This window comes from Hibiscus syriacus, unplaced genomic scaffold (assembly GCF_006381635.1).
Source record: "Hibiscus syriacus cultivar Baekdansim isolate YM2019G1 unplaced genomic scaffold, ASM638163v2 tig00110597_pilon, whole genome shotgun sequence".
Taxonomy (NCBI): Eukaryota; Viridiplantae; Streptophyta; class Magnoliopsida; order Malvales; family Malvaceae; genus Hibiscus; species Hibiscus syriacus.
The window spans coordinates 306,202-325,754 of NW_024062795.1; the positions used below are offsets into that span (position 1 = coordinate 306,202).

At 35.2% G+C, this 19,553-nt stretch overlaps 1 protein-coding gene and 1 pseudogene across 1 annotated transcript; one reads left to right on the plus strand and one right to left on the minus strand.

The window, feature by feature from the left end:
* Window positions 1–2,520: 2,520 nt before the first annotated feature.
* On the minus strand, window positions 2,521–5,357 carry LOC120134702 (13 kDa ribonucleoprotein-associated protein-like). The gene is made up of 6 exons (XM_039151143.1): window positions 5,117–5,357; window positions 4,104–4,115; window positions 3,996–4,016; window positions 3,815–3,918; window positions 2,897–3,025; window positions 2,521–2,805 (listed from the first exon to the last, which is right to left on the minus strand). Exons 1-6 carry the CDS (start codon window positions 5,355–5,357, stop codon window positions 2,779–2,781), a joined length of 534 nt encoding a protein of 177 aa, XP_039007074.1. The 3' UTR covers window positions 2,521–2,778.
* A 5,113-nt stretch (window positions 5,358–10,470) lies between these two features.
* LOC120134761 overlaps window positions 10,471–19,553 on the plus strand; it is a 34,552-nt pseudogene continuing 25,469 nt past the window's right edge.

A 19,553-nucleotide genomic window follows, 5' to 3' on the forward strand; every position in this document is an offset into this window, starting at 1 on the left:
GATGAAGAGCCCTAACGGCCGGACCACTCTTTCTCACTAGCCTAGGCAAGAAACCCAAACTTATTGAACCTCTCCTCTCCCCATAAACCCCAACGACTAACCTAGAAAACCCCTCAAATCCCTAAAACCCACAATTTGAATCCAACATGCACGACTGGAAAACCGTAAAAGATGAAGGGTGTACCTTCCCCTAGATGAGATAGTGGTTCCTAGCGAAGACGACGATAGGTTATGGGTTAGAAAAATAAGTTTCTGTTATGATCTTGGCTCATATTTGGGTCTCAAGATTATAGTTCCGTTTGATCTATTGATTTCCATTTATCCCTTTGAGTTCATATTCTGCTGTTTAACCTTTCATTTTCTCTTGGGTGGGTTCCTGCTTCTCATTAATGTTACATTACCTGAACAGGGGAAGATTTAATAGCCATTGCAGCAGATCAACCCTTCCGATTCCCTGCCACATTCACATTTGTTGTCAGATCATTTTCAGGTAATGCATTAACCTGGTTGCTTCATTTATATTTGTGATGTATTGAACAAGAACTTAAGCACAACGTATTATTTCGCCTGCAATATTAGATGGCATAGGGAAGGGCCTTGATCCTCGGTTTGACATAAATGAGATTACAAAACCGTGAGTGTGGTTTTATCCTTAAGATCCTTATAATTTTACTTACTTTATTATGGTTTAGTCATTCATTCTTTTCTGTATATCTGATTATATTGCTCTTTATTGCTTCTAGCTATGCACTGGAGTTGTTAAGATTCTGTGAAACTGGGGTTGAAGTTGCCTTGAAGGTAATGTTCTAATCTTCGATTCTAGATTTGAGTTGTATTTTTCATGATAAAGTTCTATTTTCATGAAAACCTACATAAATATTTCAGGACTTTAGAAAGAGATGGGACAGATAGAGTTGATATGCTTGCTGAAACCATCCAAAGATTGGTAGGGTTGGAGATTCCTTCTAATATCTTCTGAAAGGTTAAAATAATTGTCGTGTTAAACTGTTGTTGCAAAATGCTGCATATTACAGGAACAAGGTGATATGAAGCTTAGAGTGCGGACTTTGGGAGCTGAAAGGGCTTTCCAACGTGTTGCTGCTGTTCAGAAGACAGTGGGAAGTGTGAGTTAAATTTTATAATTATATATATAATTTTTTTTCTTTTTGTCTAATTTAATAGTTTCATATATGTTTCTAACCATGAAACCATTTAAAATTCCTTTTATCGTTATTTTGCACTGTTGAATTATTGACTATCCCACATTTCCAAGTGAATGCAAGAAGTTTCTTGTTCTTTGGGTAACAATAAGTTCTCATATATGCGAGTAAAGCTAACTGGTTGACATGTTGCAATCTTTTGTAAGTAAACTTGACATGTTGCAATCTCTTGTAAGTAAACTTGACATGTTGATGCCATCTTTTGTAAGTAAGCTTAACTGGTAGAAATCATTTTTTGTATTATTTTTTAAGTAAATATGCAACTATCATGATATTGTTATCTTTTGCAAGGAAAATAGTGTCATCTTGTATAAATTTGGATATGTTGTCATATTTGTCATTTTTATAAATTTAGATGTGTTGCCATGTTTTGTAAACTTTCAATACATTTGAAGTTTTAAAAACTTCAAAGCTTATATTAATTATCCTAAATTTCTTATAATTGTATTTTTATTTTTAGATTTTTTATAGTTCATACATTCATATTATAATGTATTGGTGATGGTTGATTAAAGGGAAAATTATTTATATATTTTAAATGTAATAAAAGATTTTTGTAGGTTCAAATTCGAGTTTGAGTTCGAGCTTGAATCGAGTTCGAGCTTGAATCGAGCTCAAATTCGAGTTCGAGCTTGAATCGAGCTCAAAATCGAGCTTCAATCGAGCTTGAGTCTCGAGCTACAATCGAGCTCTTAAATTTTTTTTGAGTTCGAGCCTTTTCGAGTTCGAGTCGAGTTTCAATATTTTCTTTCGAGTTCGAGTCGAGCTTGAAAATTTTAGGCTCGCGAGTTTTCGAGTCGAGCCTACATTTAAAGTTTTCGAGTTCGAGTCGAGCTCGGCAATACTCGAGCTCGACTCGGCTCGTTTACACCCCTAGTTAGACGTAAACCATATTTATGATAATCCATCGTACCTAACCCAAAATGAAGACTCAACTAAACGCCACAGAGCAATTTCGACAATCATTGATTCAAGTTCATGTGTTTAACAATTGAAGTAAGTTATCAGTTAGTTTAAGGATCAAAGAAGATAACTAAATTTTCAATTTTAATAAAGTAGATGGAATACATTCTTATTGAATGATCATGGAGATTATTAGGAAAATCTTGTTAAAATGGCCACCGGGGAGGAGGGTTGAAGTTTAGCAAACAGTGTCCTTGACCAATGCACCAGACAATACCTTTTTTTGGGTCTTATGGAATACATTTTAATCGATCAGATAAATTAAATAAAAAACCTAAAATCCAAAATTAATTCGATCAATTAAATCGAAAATATGAAACTGCAACAGTACAAACGGAACATATTTAACAAATTCAGACAAACATTAATTCATAACATGATTCATACTTAGTTGAGCTAAACATCAAACTTAAAATTACCCTTTCTTCTCTCAGTTCATAAGAAAACATAATAAGACACAACAATGGCATTTTATAAGATCAAACATTAAAAGACCGGCTCAATAGAGGCTCGACTTCATCAGTCAAAGCCTCTAAAGGAGAAACCACCAAATTCCAAGAGGGCTATCACACCGAATACGAGTTACATAATATCTTTAGATTAGGAGCTTCTCAATGGCATCCTGCATTTCACAAACAAACAGCATAAGCAAGCGCAAAAAGTATGAAGAAACACATGAGCCGTAACATATTCTTTCAGAAAGTAAAGTATACCTTGAGCTGTTGTATTTGTGATTTCAATTGGCTTCCTTCATTTGTTGTGACGGAGCAGGCGATTACAGGTCTCGTCACACCACATGCGCCAAGTGCTTGCTTTGAAGGAACAAATACATATGGCACATTCTGCAAAAGTTTGAATATAGAGATTGTTATTGTGATGTTAAATTGCAATCTTTCAACGACCATGAAAAATAGAAAATTTTAGCTTCCCAAGACATTTCTGCTACATGGAAAGATAGTAAGAGGTGGTAATTGAATTTTGTTTCCATTATAAACTTTACATTGAGCTAAATATATGTCGTATACAACAGAAAGTACCGTAGACATACTAAACATGGATTTTTTTAATAAAAATGAATCAATGAAATATATGTGCCCCAAAACCACGACAATTTGTCAACAACAAAAAAAAACTTGCATGGCTAAATATTTGCGAGGTCCAAACGGCTTATTATTAACAAAAGAGCACAATGTTAGGAGGAACAAAACGTTAGACGACTACCAGATATCAACCATAAACAGCAAAGTTGGTGTATAAATAATAAAAAAAGACAAAAAATGGCTTCAAAATGCTCAGAAGACTCTGTTCACATGGACAGATGCATGATATTCTATGGGCCAAATTTATAAAATTTCAAAGGGGGCGAACTCATAAAATTTGGCAAAAACAAATTATGAATATAGAATACAAAGAAAATAACTATATTATATGAGAATTTGAATTTTTCAGGTTGGACCATTGTTGAAATATATTTTCATTTGCAGTGTATGTTTAGAGCACAAACCTTTTGCTACCTTCTTTACTTATTATGTAACATAACAAATTAAAAAAACAGACTTCCGTTCACATGCACAAGAAAATACAAATAAAGAAACGAAAATATCATGAAGAAATTCCATAAACTAAATTACCTTATCTTCAGCGAGCAAAGGAAGATGCAACAGAATCTCAAGGGGCTCAGTATCGGCAGCCATGACAACGAACTCCGAGATACCCCTGTTCAAGGTCTTAGTAGCTGAATTCCAACAAAATGAAGAAAAACCATATCAGAAATCTCAAAAATTGAAAATTGAAAATGGGTATGTTCCAAACCTTCATTAGCTCCCTTTTGAGCTGCTTGTAGTTAGCAGCTTGTTGAACAAGATCCAAAATGGTGGTGGTTAATTGAGCATCGGCTAAAGGGTATGCTTTGGGATTCACTGGCTCTCCCGTCTGCCAAACAAAAAACCAGAGTCAATTGCAACATAAATGCAAAGAATCAACATTAGAGGAACGTATGGAGAGTGAATGAGTACCATTTTGGTTGAGAGAGACGGCTAGCAAAGAGGAAGATTAAAAAGAGAGGAGAGTCTAGGGTTTTTGTTGGTGTAATAAAATTAGGGTTTAAGAGAAGCAACGCAACGATTACCCGTATGATTTATAGGATGTGCAATTCGGATCGGATCCTAACTTGGGCGATTTGTATTGGACTCATCTTCAATTCAAGTAAAACCCACTCTTAGAAATTTTGAACAAAATTCAAATATTACACAAGTCTATGCTCATATTCTCTCGTTAGTCCATCTACTATGTTTAATTCTTTACTCTCAAACTTTGAAATTTTGAATGATTAAAGTCTATTAAGTCAAATTTTATTATTAGTTTACATATTAAGTCAAATAATTAAAAAAAAAATTAGCATAGAAAAGAATTAATAATATAAGTATAAAATAGTTGAACTCATTGATTGACTTCAAGTCTTCCATGGTAAATGCTTTTTTTTTTCCTTAGAGGACTCGAGTTCAAGCAGTTGTGTTAGTACGTTATCAATAAAAAAGATTTTAGACAGATAATACATGATAATCATCCCAAATTATTAAAAACATTATAAATAATTATAATAAGGATTTTTATATCATATACTAAATTTATAATCTAACATTTAAATTCCAAATCCGACTCTACTCGTCTTGTTTACTATACATCATTTATATTTTATAAATTTTTTAAATCTATAATAATATGAAATATTAGAATGAAAACGTAAAAAAATTCAAATTAATCATTTAAATTTTAATAAAAGAAGTCTTAAATGATAAGATAAAAATAATATAAAACGTTTAAAATGGATTTGGATTAACCATTGAAAATATGAGTAGAAAATTTGACACTACAACCTCTAAACTAAACAATGTAGCATGATCATGGAGGGATGCAAATCTAGTCCCACCCACTGGCAATGATCGATCCATAACCATATGGAGCAGCAACATAGATATTCATGGCACCCGCAACCAAAGAGTTGGCATTACTGGATTTGGTATAGCAGTCACTGCTACTATGAAAAGTTGGGGCATTGACACTTACAGCAGCATTGGCAGGAACAATATAAGTATTATTGCAAGTGCTTGAAGAGCAATACCTTTCCGGAAGTCGTAACCACCAAAATCCACTCATGTCTAACCCTACTACCATCATAGTAATTTTCAGCACGTTGGCTTAACCAAGTTGGGACTTCTGGTTTGATTCCTTCAGTAATTCAGTCAATGAATTTGTAAGGACAAGTTCCTGTCCGGTGCACGTAATTATCTATGTTTTTGGCATGTCAAAGTTAATAACATGAGCAACACAAGGTATATCAAGTCCTCGTGAAGCAACATCTGTAGCAACTTCTAAAGGATCTCAGAGCCTGCTCTCTTTCCTACAAAGTAAACAGATTTTCATTAAAAACAATACTAAACGAATAGATCAAAACAAGCTATTTATTGCACTTCGATTCTTGATTTTCTTGAAATACTCATGTATGAGTCTTGACAGGCTTATAGATATGGAAATTTATAAATGGTAAGCAAATGTACTCATGTTTAGATCGACATTGGAATCTCACAACCTGTAAAAAAATAATTTTAATTAAAACGACAAGTTGAGGTATGCGTTATCAAAAATCGAGTTGAGAGTCCGTTACGTAGGAAGGATTAGCACACCCACAGCACCCTAAATCGGACCTAATCGATTAATTAATGTCTTACAATAAAATTTACAAGTTCAAGTTTAATTTGATTTTTGATCCCATAAAACAACCAAAATGAATTTTTAAATGAAACCTGATAATATTTAATTATTCCTATCGAGAAGAAACAAAACCTCACACCTTGAGGCAATCGATACTTACTTCAATCGAAAAAAGAAATATTACAGTTTCATTAAAATATTCAAATGTTCCCAAAACAAATTAAATTAAAAATTACCAAGCCTTTTTATAAAGATGAAGAATATTCAATTATTTAAAAATATCGATATCAGATCTTAGATAAGTTCTAACAATATTTTCTCGAAAAATTTAAATAACCGAACATTTTTTTCTTTCGTTCCCAAATTTAAAGCGACGAATCATTTTAAGTTTCACTATTATGATACACTTTTAATTTAAAATCATCGAAAACGACTTTAATAAGTAAAGACAAACCACTCAAAACAATTTTAAATTAAAAGGATATTACCCTTAATCCAATTATGTAATTAGGTAGAGTTATGCACATGAGACTATCATGCAAAAATTAATTAAATAAAACATTATCTAATTAATAAATATATGTAGAATTATCATGCAATAATATTTTAATAGAAAAAGCATATGCATAATATTAAAAATAAATATAAACTATATACATAAATTAACATGAATACCTAATATGATTAAAATAAAGAAAAGGAAACATAACACTTAAAAATGCAAAGTTAAGAAACTAAGTAAACTATTTAAACTAGGTACTAAATAATAAAGAACAGAAATTTACCATCTTAACTACAAAATAATAACAACTGAAGTGAAAAACAAACATTACACCATTTCAATTACTAAAACTAAAATAAAACTATTGTACCATAACGGACTAAATCCATAATAAACCCAAACACGCTCAAGACCAAAATGTAACATGCAAAAATTTAAAAGTTAAATGTCTAAACATAAACAATTAAATATAATAATACTGGGACTGGAATTAAATGCGCATAAAATAAAGGAACAAAATTATAAACATGAAAATTTCGACTTAGGGACTAAAATAAATTACTATGTAAAACTAGAATGGCCCAAACAGAAAAAACCCATGCGGGAAACGGTGTAACCTATCTCCCAAACGACGTCGTTCTAATGACCCTATATAAAATACTTTAGGCAAAAAAAAAAAAAAACTCTAGCCCGTTTCATATTTTTCTCTCAGCCGCTTTCTCCTCTCTCTCATCCACTCTTCAACTCTCCTTGCCACCGTGAACCAGAACCCTCTCCCCGTGGCCTTCACCACACTGGCCACCGTAAATCGGTGGCCACTCTTACTCCGCTCGCTACCCAGCATGACCCAAAACCTAAACGACCACCAATCCACTGAAAGCCCTTCCTTCTTTACTCTTTCTTCCCTCTCGATCGAGACCCAAAACACACGAAACCGCCGTGAATCGGTGCTAGCCCAAACTCAAAACCACAGCCAAGACAACCCTAAGTTAACCTCTTAACCAAACTCTCAACACTCTACCCTAACCCCGACCGAGAACCTCTAGACCCACCAATGAAACCTCAAAAGACAATAAAACTTACCCTCGGCGATTCTTTGCCTTTCATCTCCGATGACGTATGGCTCAGGTAAATATTCTCTTTCTCGAGTCAGATTTTTGAAATATTAACCCCAAATGGTCAAACACAGAGGGTCATCCCGTTTCTTTCTTCGGCCAATATCGCACCACCATTGGATCATCGCGGGGAGGAGCTATATTGTTACCCTCGCTATCATCTAGTCCACCGTTGGGATTTACAATCCAACCACCGGAGTCATCGCCATCACCAGCAAATAGGTTCGGCCGAATGGGTAACTTCCTCTCTCTTTTCTTTTTCTTTGTTTCAAATGCTGTTTGTTTGTTGGGTTTCTTCTGGTTATAAAGATGCTTGCTTGGTGTTATTTTTATGAAGTAAAGAGTATAAAATGAAAATGAATTGTGTTGCTCGAAAGAAATAAAAAACAAAAAAAATTCTTGTATTGCTTCGACAATGGTAGGAAGACCCCCTGTTTACACTGCTTTTCCTCGATGGAAAAATAATCCTCGAGACCCCTGTTACATTCCCCCGTCATTGTTAAAGTGCTCTCTAATACAAGAAAATAGCCATTTCCCCCCTACAAAACTGTTTTCCCGGTTTAATGAACCCCTTCCTGTCAAAAACGATAGAGGAGGTTTTTCGTGCATCCCTCTTTTCTGGTTAACTGCTGATGACTAATCCCTCCACCCATAACCGTTCTTTTGCCCAGGGAATCTTCACGTGGACTGGAGGGACCATAAGAGCTGCTGAGGATCCTTGGGCTTGAGATGGGCCTCCAGCGGGTTTGGGTCAGGGAATAATAGGTCTTGTAACATAGTTTGGGATTTGGATCCAAATGGGTATTTGTAATAGCCTACAAAATAACAAAAATAAATTAAATTAATATTTAATATTAATAATTATAATAATAGAAATAAAAATAAAAACAATAAAAATCCCGAACAAGAGTGTCTACAAAACAACAAACATAATCACAATTCGAGTCATATTCATGGTGCGAATAAATACGCAAATGTAATGCACTCATGCACCACACTTCGAAGAGTAGGTTCCCAGAAGGCACAGTCAATTGAATCCGAAGTCAAATTTACCCTTAGGTGAATACATTGAACTTCCCTTATCAATCCCAACGCCATGTGACATGACATAAAATATACATATTTGAATTATGATTTGATCGAATGTGAAAATATTACATAAATTTCAAAATCTGAATGCACAACATAAATTCCAAAGTCAATATATAACATATGTCACATAACATATTTATCCGAATTGAATTTAATACAATAATAATACATAATAGTCATGCTTCAAATAAATTTTCAATCAGGCAAACAATTATCATAATAAATTTGTCACCGATAGAGACACATAGAGATTCAGATACATCACCACAACATCAATTAAAATTTAATTATTTCAGATTTACAGAAAAACTATTAAACAAAATTAAAACGATTGTAGCAAGTAAAACACACTTTAAATCACATAGCAATAATATACTGACGAGCAAATACTTTTGTAGTCAAAATCTTGAGTCGAAAATTTAGTGGAGAGAGGCCACACGATCTTAAAAAAGCTAATTAAATAATAGTCGTGAATTTGAAATGAAATAATAAGAGAAAAGATAATTTTTTCTCTTTATTTCATGACAATATAAGGTTAGGAAAAAATACTTTATAAATTGATAAGATCAAATTCAACTAAAATAAGATTATAGAATTTCTATTTAAAATTAACTCTAAAATAGATAGTTACTAAATATATTTTAAAATTAAAATAAATAAATAATATAAATAAATAATTTAATAATAAGATAATATTATGAGAATAAAGAAAAGAATTTGAAATCAAACAAACATATGAATTACACTTGGAATGGAACTCTAAATAAGAAAATTGAGGAAAATGATTACTAAAAATAAGTTGGTAAAACTACATGATAAGTCAATATCTTTAAAATTAACATTTATTCAATTTATTTCAAAATAAATAATTGAAGCCAATAAAATTACGATTTATCAAGACTAAAATATTAACCCAAATTTTGGGGTGTGACATGGATACCCGTTTTGCATTCGTACTAACTTTTCACGTCGCTCGAGTCTGAGTGATTTGAAAAATTTTAAGCTTTGATGACCAAAATATGAGTAGAAAAATCTCAATGATGAAGTTTATAATGAATCTTGAACTTTATTTGATGGTTAATTTGGTAAAGAATGAAAAATTGGTTGGTTAAGTTGCTTTTTCAAATCGACTGATTACTCTCTAGTCTCTACCCGTACAAGTATTTAACAAATCTGAAAATTTTTGCTCCCCCTAAAAACTTATGGTTCATATCTTAAATTCTATAGATTTATCTTCTAACGTAAAATATTTTAATAGATTATTATGTAATATTTACTCTAAACGTAAAAAATAATTAATTTCAATGTTATTGTATTATCTTGCCAAACATTCTTCAATATGATCATAGAAAATTATAAACTGAAAAATAACAAATTAAAATTATAAAGAAAAACACACGCAGAGTTAAAATTTGATGTGATTCTATTTGTATACCACAAGGGATAAAAAACAAAAATAGATTATTATTATAAACCTAAACATTACGAGGAATAATATACATATCTTATGGATCTTAAAATTCAATATTTATAAAAATACATCAAATCACTCTTTTATATTATCATTATATTTTCATTAAATTTATTCTATAATGTAAACCACAAAAGTTATATATCTCTTCATAAATTTTTTCTCATAATTTTAAATGCTAAGATATGCTTTCCTTTATAGAGTTAAGATATACAATTATGATTAAGATATTTACTATTTTTAACAAAATTAGTGATTTCTATTATAATAAATAAATTAGACTTTAATCGATGTCTAACCCATAACTTAAATTTGCTTAAATATTAAACATAAAATTAAAGTTTAAATTGTTCAACGAAACACTTAGATCAGAATCAAAACGCATGCACAAAAAGAATGAAACTTTTTGGTTCAGAGTTAGCTTTACACATGAGTTCAGATACTATGGATTTTCTCCTAAACCCTTTTCTTCATGCCTTTTCCGCATCATTACATGGTTCGTTGCTTTTCTTGTGGTCTTATGGTAGTGAAGAGGGATGTAGAAGATGGGGAAGGTTCATTGAGAGGTTAAGGCGAAGGAAAGTATCCTGGTATAAACAAACTTTAATTGCTATTTTTGTTTCAGTTTTAACATTGTCTGGGGTTTGCTAAGTTATTTTATTGGTATGAATGAATGGTCGGAGGTATGTTGGAACTCTTTCTGAATATGTGCTAAAATCACTTGCTTGGGGTGCAACATTTGTTCTTTACATGTCAATTCTGTAAACAGAGAAGATTCCGTTTTTGTTGAGGGTTTGGTGGGGTTTTTATTTTCGATTTCTTGTTATTGTCAAGACACTGTTCTTCTCAAGAAATGTTTATTTCCCAGCCTGTATTTAGCATCAGATGTTTTTCTGTTATTACTAGTTTGTTCCTATGTAGTGTGGCGTTCTCTCCTAGAAGTAAGGTTGAAGATGCCCTACTTGAGAAACCTTTTGAATGGAGATTATAGTGTTAGTAACGGTGTCAAGTCGAGTGAGAAAAAAAGCGATGTACTGTAACGCCGTACTCGAATGCTGGTATTTTGATATTCTTACATTTCTTGGAGGACCTCTTATTGGTGCTAGCAATAAGAAAACTTTAGACCTTGAGGATGTTCCTCAGGGATAGCTGTGTCAGCATCTCGGGGCTTTTCCGAAATTCCGAAACAGGCTCGACGTAGCCGACATTGAGGGGACTGGAGTTACCACACTTAAGCTGCTAAAGGCATTATTCTTCACAGATTGGAGAGATTATTTGGACGGGTTTGTTTGTGTTCATGTACATTGTGGTTCATATGTCGGCCCGTATCTCATCGACACTTTTGTTCAGTACCTGAGTGGACAACGGGAGTTTAAAAGTGAAGGTATCTCATGGTTACTGTTTCTTGTTGCAAAGCTTTAGAGTGTATATCTCAGATGTGGTGGGTCTTTAAGTCGCAACATGTTGGAATTAGTGGAGAGGAGTGCTGATTGCATGATTTATAATAAGGGTCTAACCCTTTCATGCCAGTCGAAGCAGAAGACCAGCGGGGAGATCATCAATTATGGCTGTCGATGCGAGAGGGTCGGGACTTTTGTTGGTACATGCACGATACATGGACCATGGCTTTACAGGTTGTTTTGGCTATGGTCTTGTATAAGAACCTTGGGGCAGCAACCTTTGCAGCTTTGTCACAATACTTGTCATGTCGGTGAACATCCTTTGGGGAAGTTGGAAGAGAACTTTCAGGAGAAGTTGATGGAATCAAAAGATAAAGGATGAAGGCACATATGAAACTTTGAGGAATATGAGAATTCTCAACTTCAGGGGAAGTTTCTGTCTAAGATTCTGGGTAAGGAAAGTCGAGGAAGGATGGTTAAAAAGATCAGATGTGGTGGGTCTTTAAGTCGCAACAGTTGAATTAGGTGGAGAGGAGTGCTGATTGCAATGATTATAATAAGGGTAACCCTTTCATGCCAGTCGAAGCAGAGCCAGACCAGCGGGGAGATCATCAATTATATGGCTGTCGATGCGGAGAGGGTCGGTGACTTTTGTTGGTACATGCACGACATGGACCATGGCTTTACAGGTTGTTTTGGCCTTATTGGTCTTGTATAAGAACCTTGGGGCAGCAACCTTTGCAGCTTTTTGTCACAACAATACTTGTCATGTCGGTGAACATTCCTTTGGGGAGTTGGAAGAGAACTTTCAGGAGAAGTTGATGGAATCAAAAGATAAAAGGATGAAGGCCACATATGAAACTTTGAGGAATATGAGAATTCTCAACTTCAGGGGTGGGAAGAAGTTTCTGTCTAAGATTCTGGGGTAAGGAAAGTCGAGGAAGGATGGTTAAAAGATTTATTTATACTAGTGCTATGAGTAGTATTGTTTTGTAGGTTCACCTTCATTTGTTTCGTTAGCCACTTTTGGTGCTTGTATATATTTACACATCCCACTCGAGTCCGGGAAGATATTATCTGCACTTGCAATTCAGGATTCTTCAAGAGTCGATTTACGGTCTTCCCGATTTGATTTCAATGATAGTTTAGACAAAGGTGTCTCTTGATAGAATCGTGTCCTACCTTCAGCTTGATGACTTGCAGCCTGATGTTATGGAGAAGCTTCCAAGAGGTAGTTCTAATATAGTAATCGAAATCGTTGATGGGAATTTCTCATGGGATTTGTCTTCTCCCACACCAACACTTAAGGACTTGAATTTGAAAGTTTTCCATAGTACGAGGGTTGCTGTTTGCGGTACAGTTGGCTCTGGCAAGTCAAGTCTACTTTCCGTATTTTGGGGAATTATCAAAGATATCTGGAGCTCTTAAGTTGTGTGGTACAAAAGCCTATTCCCCAGTCGCCTTGGATACAGAGTGCAAGATTGAAGACAACATATTGTTTGGTAAAGAGATGAAAAGGGAGAGGTACGAAAGAGTGCTCGAAGCATGTAGCCTTACAAGGATCTCGAAATGCTCTCATTCAGTGATCAGACAATTATAGGTGAGAGGCGAATCATTTGAGTGTGGACAGAAGCAAAGAATCAGATTGCTCGAGCTGTATACCAAACGCCGATATATCTTTTTGACGATCCTTTTAGTGCTGTGGATGCTCACACCAGATCGCATTTATTTAAGGTAAAATACATGCAATTTTAAAAGTTCTTTTTAGTTATGCAGTAAGCAATAATGTTGTATTTGAGGTAATCAATTGAAATACTAATATTTGCGTTTGTTCTGTTTAAGGTAAAATCAATTGATGTTTTTCCCTTTTTTTTGGTGTATTGCATAATTATATATGATTTATCTTTGAATGGCAGGAAGTTTTACTTGGCATTTTGAGTTCAAAAACAGTGATTTTTGTCACCCATCAATTGAATTTATACCAGCTGTTGATCTAGTCCTGGTAAGTTATTTATCATTTCAGTGGTTTTTATCCTAATGCCTCAGATTCATGAAACATTATCACTACAAAGTTCAACTTCTACTTCTATCGGGGTCTGATTTTAAGGAACTGGTGGGTGCACATGAGAAAGCTTTGTCAGCCCTTGATCATACTATTGAGGCAGGATCTGTTTCTGAAAAGTGTGTAAGTGAACCAGATGGTGTTATTCGGGAAATGCAGAAAGAAGGTAATGAGATTGGCGAAGTAGATGATGTTGGGCCAAAAGGACAGCTTGTTGAAGAAGAAGAGCGGGAGAAAGGAAAAGTCGGGTTTCGGTCTACTGGAAGTATCACAACAGCATATGGAGGAGCTCTTATACCTTTTATATTACTGGCACAAATTCTCTTTCAGGTTTTTCAAATTGGTAGCAATTACTGGATGGCTTGGGCATCTCCTGCTATTGAACCTCCTGTTTGGGAACGTTACATTAATACTTGTCTATTTAGCTTTGTCCATTGCAAGCGCTTTTTCTGTCTTTGCCAAATCATCCTTCTTAGAATAGCTGGATATAAAACAACCACTCTTTTATTCAAAAAGATGCATTTATGCATTTTTCGTGCCCCTATGTCGTTCTTTGATTCGACACCTAGCGGAAGATTCTAAACAGAGTAAGTATCTAGTATTTTCTGGTCTGGATTTCAAGTATTTTAATTCATGTTTCTTAAATTTTCTTTTCCCGACTCAGGCTTCTACATATCAAAGTGTTGTGGATTTGAACATCCCAAGTCAGGTTGCGGGTGTTGCCGTCTCAGTATCAACTCCTTGGAATCATTGTTGTCATGTCTCAGGTTGCTTGGCAGATCTTTATCATTTTTATACCTGTGATGTTGCGTGCATTTGGTATCAGGTAAATCTTGTTCTACATGTTGTATGCCAAAATTGTGGATATCGAATGCATAAACTTGGAGATACGGATTCTCATAAACTTGTAATCTTGCAGCAATATTACATATCTTCTGCTCGAGAGCTTGCACGGTTGATTGAAGTATGCAAAGCTCCAATAATACAGAATTTTTTTGAAACAATTTCAGGGGCAACAACTATCATGGGCTTCGATCAAGAATCAAGATTCCAGCAGAAGAACATGATACTAATGGATGCATATTCTCGCCCAAAGTTTCATGCTAACGGTGCAATGCAATGGTTGTGCTTCAGCCTCGACATGTTGTGTTCTATTACTTTTGCCTTCTCTTTGTTCTTCTTGATATCTATACCTGATGGAATTATTAACTCAGGTAAGTAATTGCAGATCGGAGTCTTAAATTTAGTTAACTGTAACGGAGAGAATGACTGAATACGTTTATCTTTTGTTTTTAGGTATTGCTGGGTTAGCCGTGACATTCGGGCTTAATCTCAATATGTCGCTATCTATGTTAGTATGGCAAATTTTCAGAATGGAGAAAATAATATCTGTCGAGAGAATTCTTCAGTACAGTAGCATTCCTAGCGAGCCTTCCCTTGTGATAGAGAGTAATTGCCCTGACCTTTCTTGGCCATTTCGCGGAGAAGTCTGTATTCATGATCTGCAGGTAATGCCGTTGTACGATGTTTATGGCTAATTGTAATGTATTATTTTATGAAATTTATGTTTATGGTCGAAATAGGTGCGGTATGCCCCGCACATGCCTCTTGTCCTACGAGGGCTGACATGCACATTTCCCGGAGGGTTGAAAACTGGCATTGTGGGGAGAACAGGCAGTGGCAAAACAACTCTCTTACAGACACTTTTTCGGATTGTTGAACCTGCAGCAGGCCGGATTATTATTGATGGTGTCAATATCTCATCAATCGGACTGCATGATCTGCGGTTACGACTCAGCATCATTCCTCAGGATCCTACCATGTTCGAAGGGACCATACGAAGTAATTTGGTCCCTCTCGAAGAGTACACAGATGAACAGATTTGGGAGGTGGGTTCATTTCAGGTTTTATCCGTACCATTTATTTTCTAATGAAATGCAAATGCAATCGTTTTTACATCTATCGATGTAACATGTAGGCATTGAATAAGTGTCAACTTGGAGATAAGTTAGAAAGAAGGAAGGCAAGCTCGAGTCTTCAGGTCCGATATTCAATAACATAACATACAAATTGTTTAAAATCTAGTCGATTCGATTTTTTAAAGTAAAATTTATGTAATTATGGCATTGCTTCTGCAGTTGGTGAAAACGGAGAGAATTGGAGTATGGGTCAAAGGCAGCTGCTGTGTCTTGGGCGTGTGCTGCTCAAGAAAAAGCAAGATCTTAGTACTCGAGGCTACAGCGTCGGTCGATACGGCTACCGATAATCTGATTCAGACGACCTTAAAGGAGCACTTCTCAGAGTGTACAGTAATAACAATCGCCCATCGAGTAACTTCGGTTGTCGATAGCGATATGGTTATGCTTCTAAGTCAGGGTTAGTATTGCAGTAATTTATGATTTCATTGGAAAAACAACTTGAACTTTATTGCATTCAAACCTTCTTTATAATTGTTGCAGGAGTTATTGAAGAGTATGATTCTGTCGGTAGCTTACTGGAAAACAAGTTTTCATCGTTTGCTCAACTTGTAGCAGAGTACACATGAGATCAAAATGAACCTGCAAGTCATCATTTTAAAAAATGGTTCCAAAACTACAACGTATCACTGTTAAATAATTTTATACTAAGTAAAAAGCATTTATATTCTTCTTTTCTTCTTTCTTCTTTCTTCTTCTTCTTCTTCTCTTTTTTCTTCTTTTCTTTCTTCTTCTTCTTCCTCACACCCCCGTTAACCTCACTCTTCTTCTTCTCTCACACCCTGTTAACTTCACTCTTCTTCTTCTATTCTCCCACTTGACCACCACAAGATTTTGATGCAACTCACGTCCACTGAACCCTCCAAAGTCGTTACTTTGCCCATGGCTTTCGCCACCGTCGAAAATGCAAGAACCGTCAATGCTTGCCCTTGACTTTCCGATTAGCTGCTTTACATCTTTCTCGTAGTATCCGACTCCCACGGAATGATGAAGAATCCGAAAAAAGGCTTTGAAACACCAGTAAATGCTGCAGCTTTAGAACCAGTTGCAATTTTGCAAGGTCACGTTTGCTTAAGCCAAACCAAATTCTGAAAAACGTATTCGTTGTTTTCATCCTTTGCTGTTCAACTTGCTCGGAAGATTTGGTAAGACGTCGATCGAGTTCTCTTGTGTCCTCCTTTGCTCAAGTTTCAATAATATCAACCACATTTCCTTTAAAACAAACCTAGGTTTCAAGTATTCCACTATGTCCACGAAGACCACAATTGACGGTTTCTTTCATCTCCAGTGGAGAACCAACATTTCTATAGCGATTATAGCCGCTTATCCCTTGGCATGGAGGGCCACCACAAATAACATCAACATCCCCTGATTACATTATCTCATTAAAGAAAATATCCCAAGAAACCTCAGCTTAAACACCCACCAGCACATTTGATGAAAGAAAACTTACACAAAGGGGTAAGAGTTTGGACCTGAATCCTTTTATCACAAATTCTTGAATACATTCTTGACAATTTCTGAGAGATTTGAATAAGTAAATAATAACCTAATTCAATAAAGGAATAATGGCAGCAATTATTTTACCTTAAGCCTTCAATTGGTTCCCAGGTATCATCACTTTCACCATAACCCTTCCAGCAAATAGAATTATACGGATGGAACATTTCTGGTTAAAGCAATCGAAGGAAGAAGAAAAAAAAGAAACGAAATAGCAACCTCAAACTCAGGAGGAGCACCATATCTGAGAATAACATCATGAGTAGGAAGTGGAAATTGTGGAAGCTTCTGCAGACATCAAATTACCACACAACACACAATACCCAGAATTAGAGACTAAAGTTGATAACAGTACTTCAAAGTTAGAGAGAGTAACATAATTTTATGCAAAGAACTGGAAAATTAACCTCACTATGATGTGCACCCCACAAAAAACACGCAACCGAAATTGAGAAAGACCATAACAACCAGCCGCAATTATTCCAAGCCTTGTTTGGTATTTCATATGTACCAACCTAGGAAGCACGGTGACGCCATAGTTGTGCCGTTTCAAGTACCCGTTCCCGACACGGGGACGACTGGGGTACGTACCAAGGACGTGCCACGTTGGCAGGGTATGGCTGAACGACGTCGGAACGTTTTATCGAGATCTGGGGACGTTTCGGGGACGGCATGTGACTTTCACATGCATCCCCAGGATCTTAGGAGACTGTGCTACGCATGAACCCCCTTGAAAGTGCTGGTGAGCTATTGGTAAGTGCTGGAAATGGAGACTGTGTGCTACGCATGAACCCCTTGCATCCAAAGGGAACCATTTCTTAAACCTTCCTTCTTATGACAAGTTGCTGACTCCAGTAAATGGAGCATACTTCTTGATTGCAACGTTTTAGTTTTCGGAGGGTCGTGGGCTTGTTGTATGTTTAGCAAGAAGAGACGGCCTGACGGTATACCTACCAAGAGCTAGAAATGGGATTACCAGAATCCATGGCAGCTACTGAAGTAGAACAGCTGAAGGTTGGGACCAGGGTTGGGATAGTGATTGGGACGAGGACAAGACAGTGAAATCACCAATGGGACGACGCAATGTACGGAATATCTCAGCAAATGGCCTAACTACAAGATCATCGAACAGAGATGGCTGGGGAAATGACTGGGATGATTAGACTTTTCGACCAGGGAAAAAGAGAAGGTAAGAAGTGCATCAGTCGAAGTCGTTGGAGAGAAGGAAAAGGAATAGATAATACATAGTAGAACAGGTATCGAAACTGTAAATTGGTCCCACAGTTGTGGTGTTTAGATTTGGTTGTGGAGGAGTGAGTATTAATTTATTTGGTATTTGAAATTGGTCTCTAAAGAGTCAGAATATTATATTGGAAGGTAACACAGTTAGCATAATTGTTGTTTCATGTATTTGCAGGAAAAGGGTTACAGGTTTTTTGGAACAAAGTGAAAAGCTTAGGAGGAATAAGTTAAATCCGAGTCGCGCCGAAGATGTAATTTACATCCACTATAATATTCGTCTTTTAAGGAGTTCTAGTCAATATGATGATAAGAAAACAAGATGTGGGATGTTGGCGGGGATGCTTTTTGATTGAGAGATGTTGGATATTTAGAGTTTGTCGAACTCTAGCTTGATGAGCGGATTAGAAAGTCACTTAATCTCGAAGATGTTAACAATGTTTGATTTGTGCTTAATATTTTTCTAGTCTTAATATTATGGTTTGAGTCTTAAGATTTGACATTAAAACAAACCTAGGTTTCAAGTATTCCACTATGTCCACGAAGACCACGATTTGACGGTTTCTTCCATTTTTTACGATGGCGAAAGCCATGGGCAAAGTAACGACTTTGGAGGGTTCAGTGGACGTGAGTTGCATCAAAATCTTGTGGTGGGCACGAGCGGGAAAATAGAAGAAGAGAAGAAGAGTGGGTTAATAGGGGTATGAGAGAAAGAAGAGTGAGGTTAATGGGGGTGTGAGAAGAAGAAGAAGAAGAAGAAGAAGAAGAAGAAGAAAGAAGAAGAGGAAGAATGAAGAAGAAGAACCGGGGTTTTAACGGAGTTAACGTACCACGTTAGTTAAAACTAACGGAAGATAACGCCAGAGATCTTACTGAAAACGAACTAAAAGTTCGATGGTTGTATTGTAAATTTTAAAAGTTGGGTGACTAAAATACAAATGCCTTAAAAATTTAGAGATTATTTATGTACGTTACCCTTTTAATATTATTATATGGATTTTGACTCGTTTATACATACTTATGTCTTCGTTTTAACATAATAGTATTTAATTAATTTTATGTTATAATATAGATATTTTTTAGATATGCTAAGGGCAATTTTTTTTAGCACTATAAATAAAATTAAAATATGATTACATATAGGATCATTAAATATTTGAATTGTTTTTTTTATATAAGAATAGTTCTAGTGAGAAAGAATTGTTTAAGTAAAAAAATTCTTTTATTAAATCCATAATTAATGTATTATTAAATATATTTATAAAATCTCATCATATGTACATACTATTTAATGTTTCTTGT

What these genes read in the sequence shown, in the direction of transcription:
- LOC120134702 (XM_039151143.1), bottom strand. Translation starts at nt 5,357, where the DNA reads ATGGTAGTAGGGTTAGACATGAGTGGATTTTGGTGGTTACGACTTCCG. An exon ending in TCAAAAGGGAGCTAATGAAG is followed by an intron (nt 3,919 to 3,995) that starts GTTTGGAACATA and finishes GTTGGAATTCAG; the next exon opens with CTACTAAGACCTTGAACAGG. An exon ending in CACAAATACAACAGCTCAAG is followed by an intron (nt 2,806 to 2,896) that starts GTATACTTTACT and finishes TGTGAAATGCAG; the next exon opens with GATGCCATTGAGAAGCTCCT.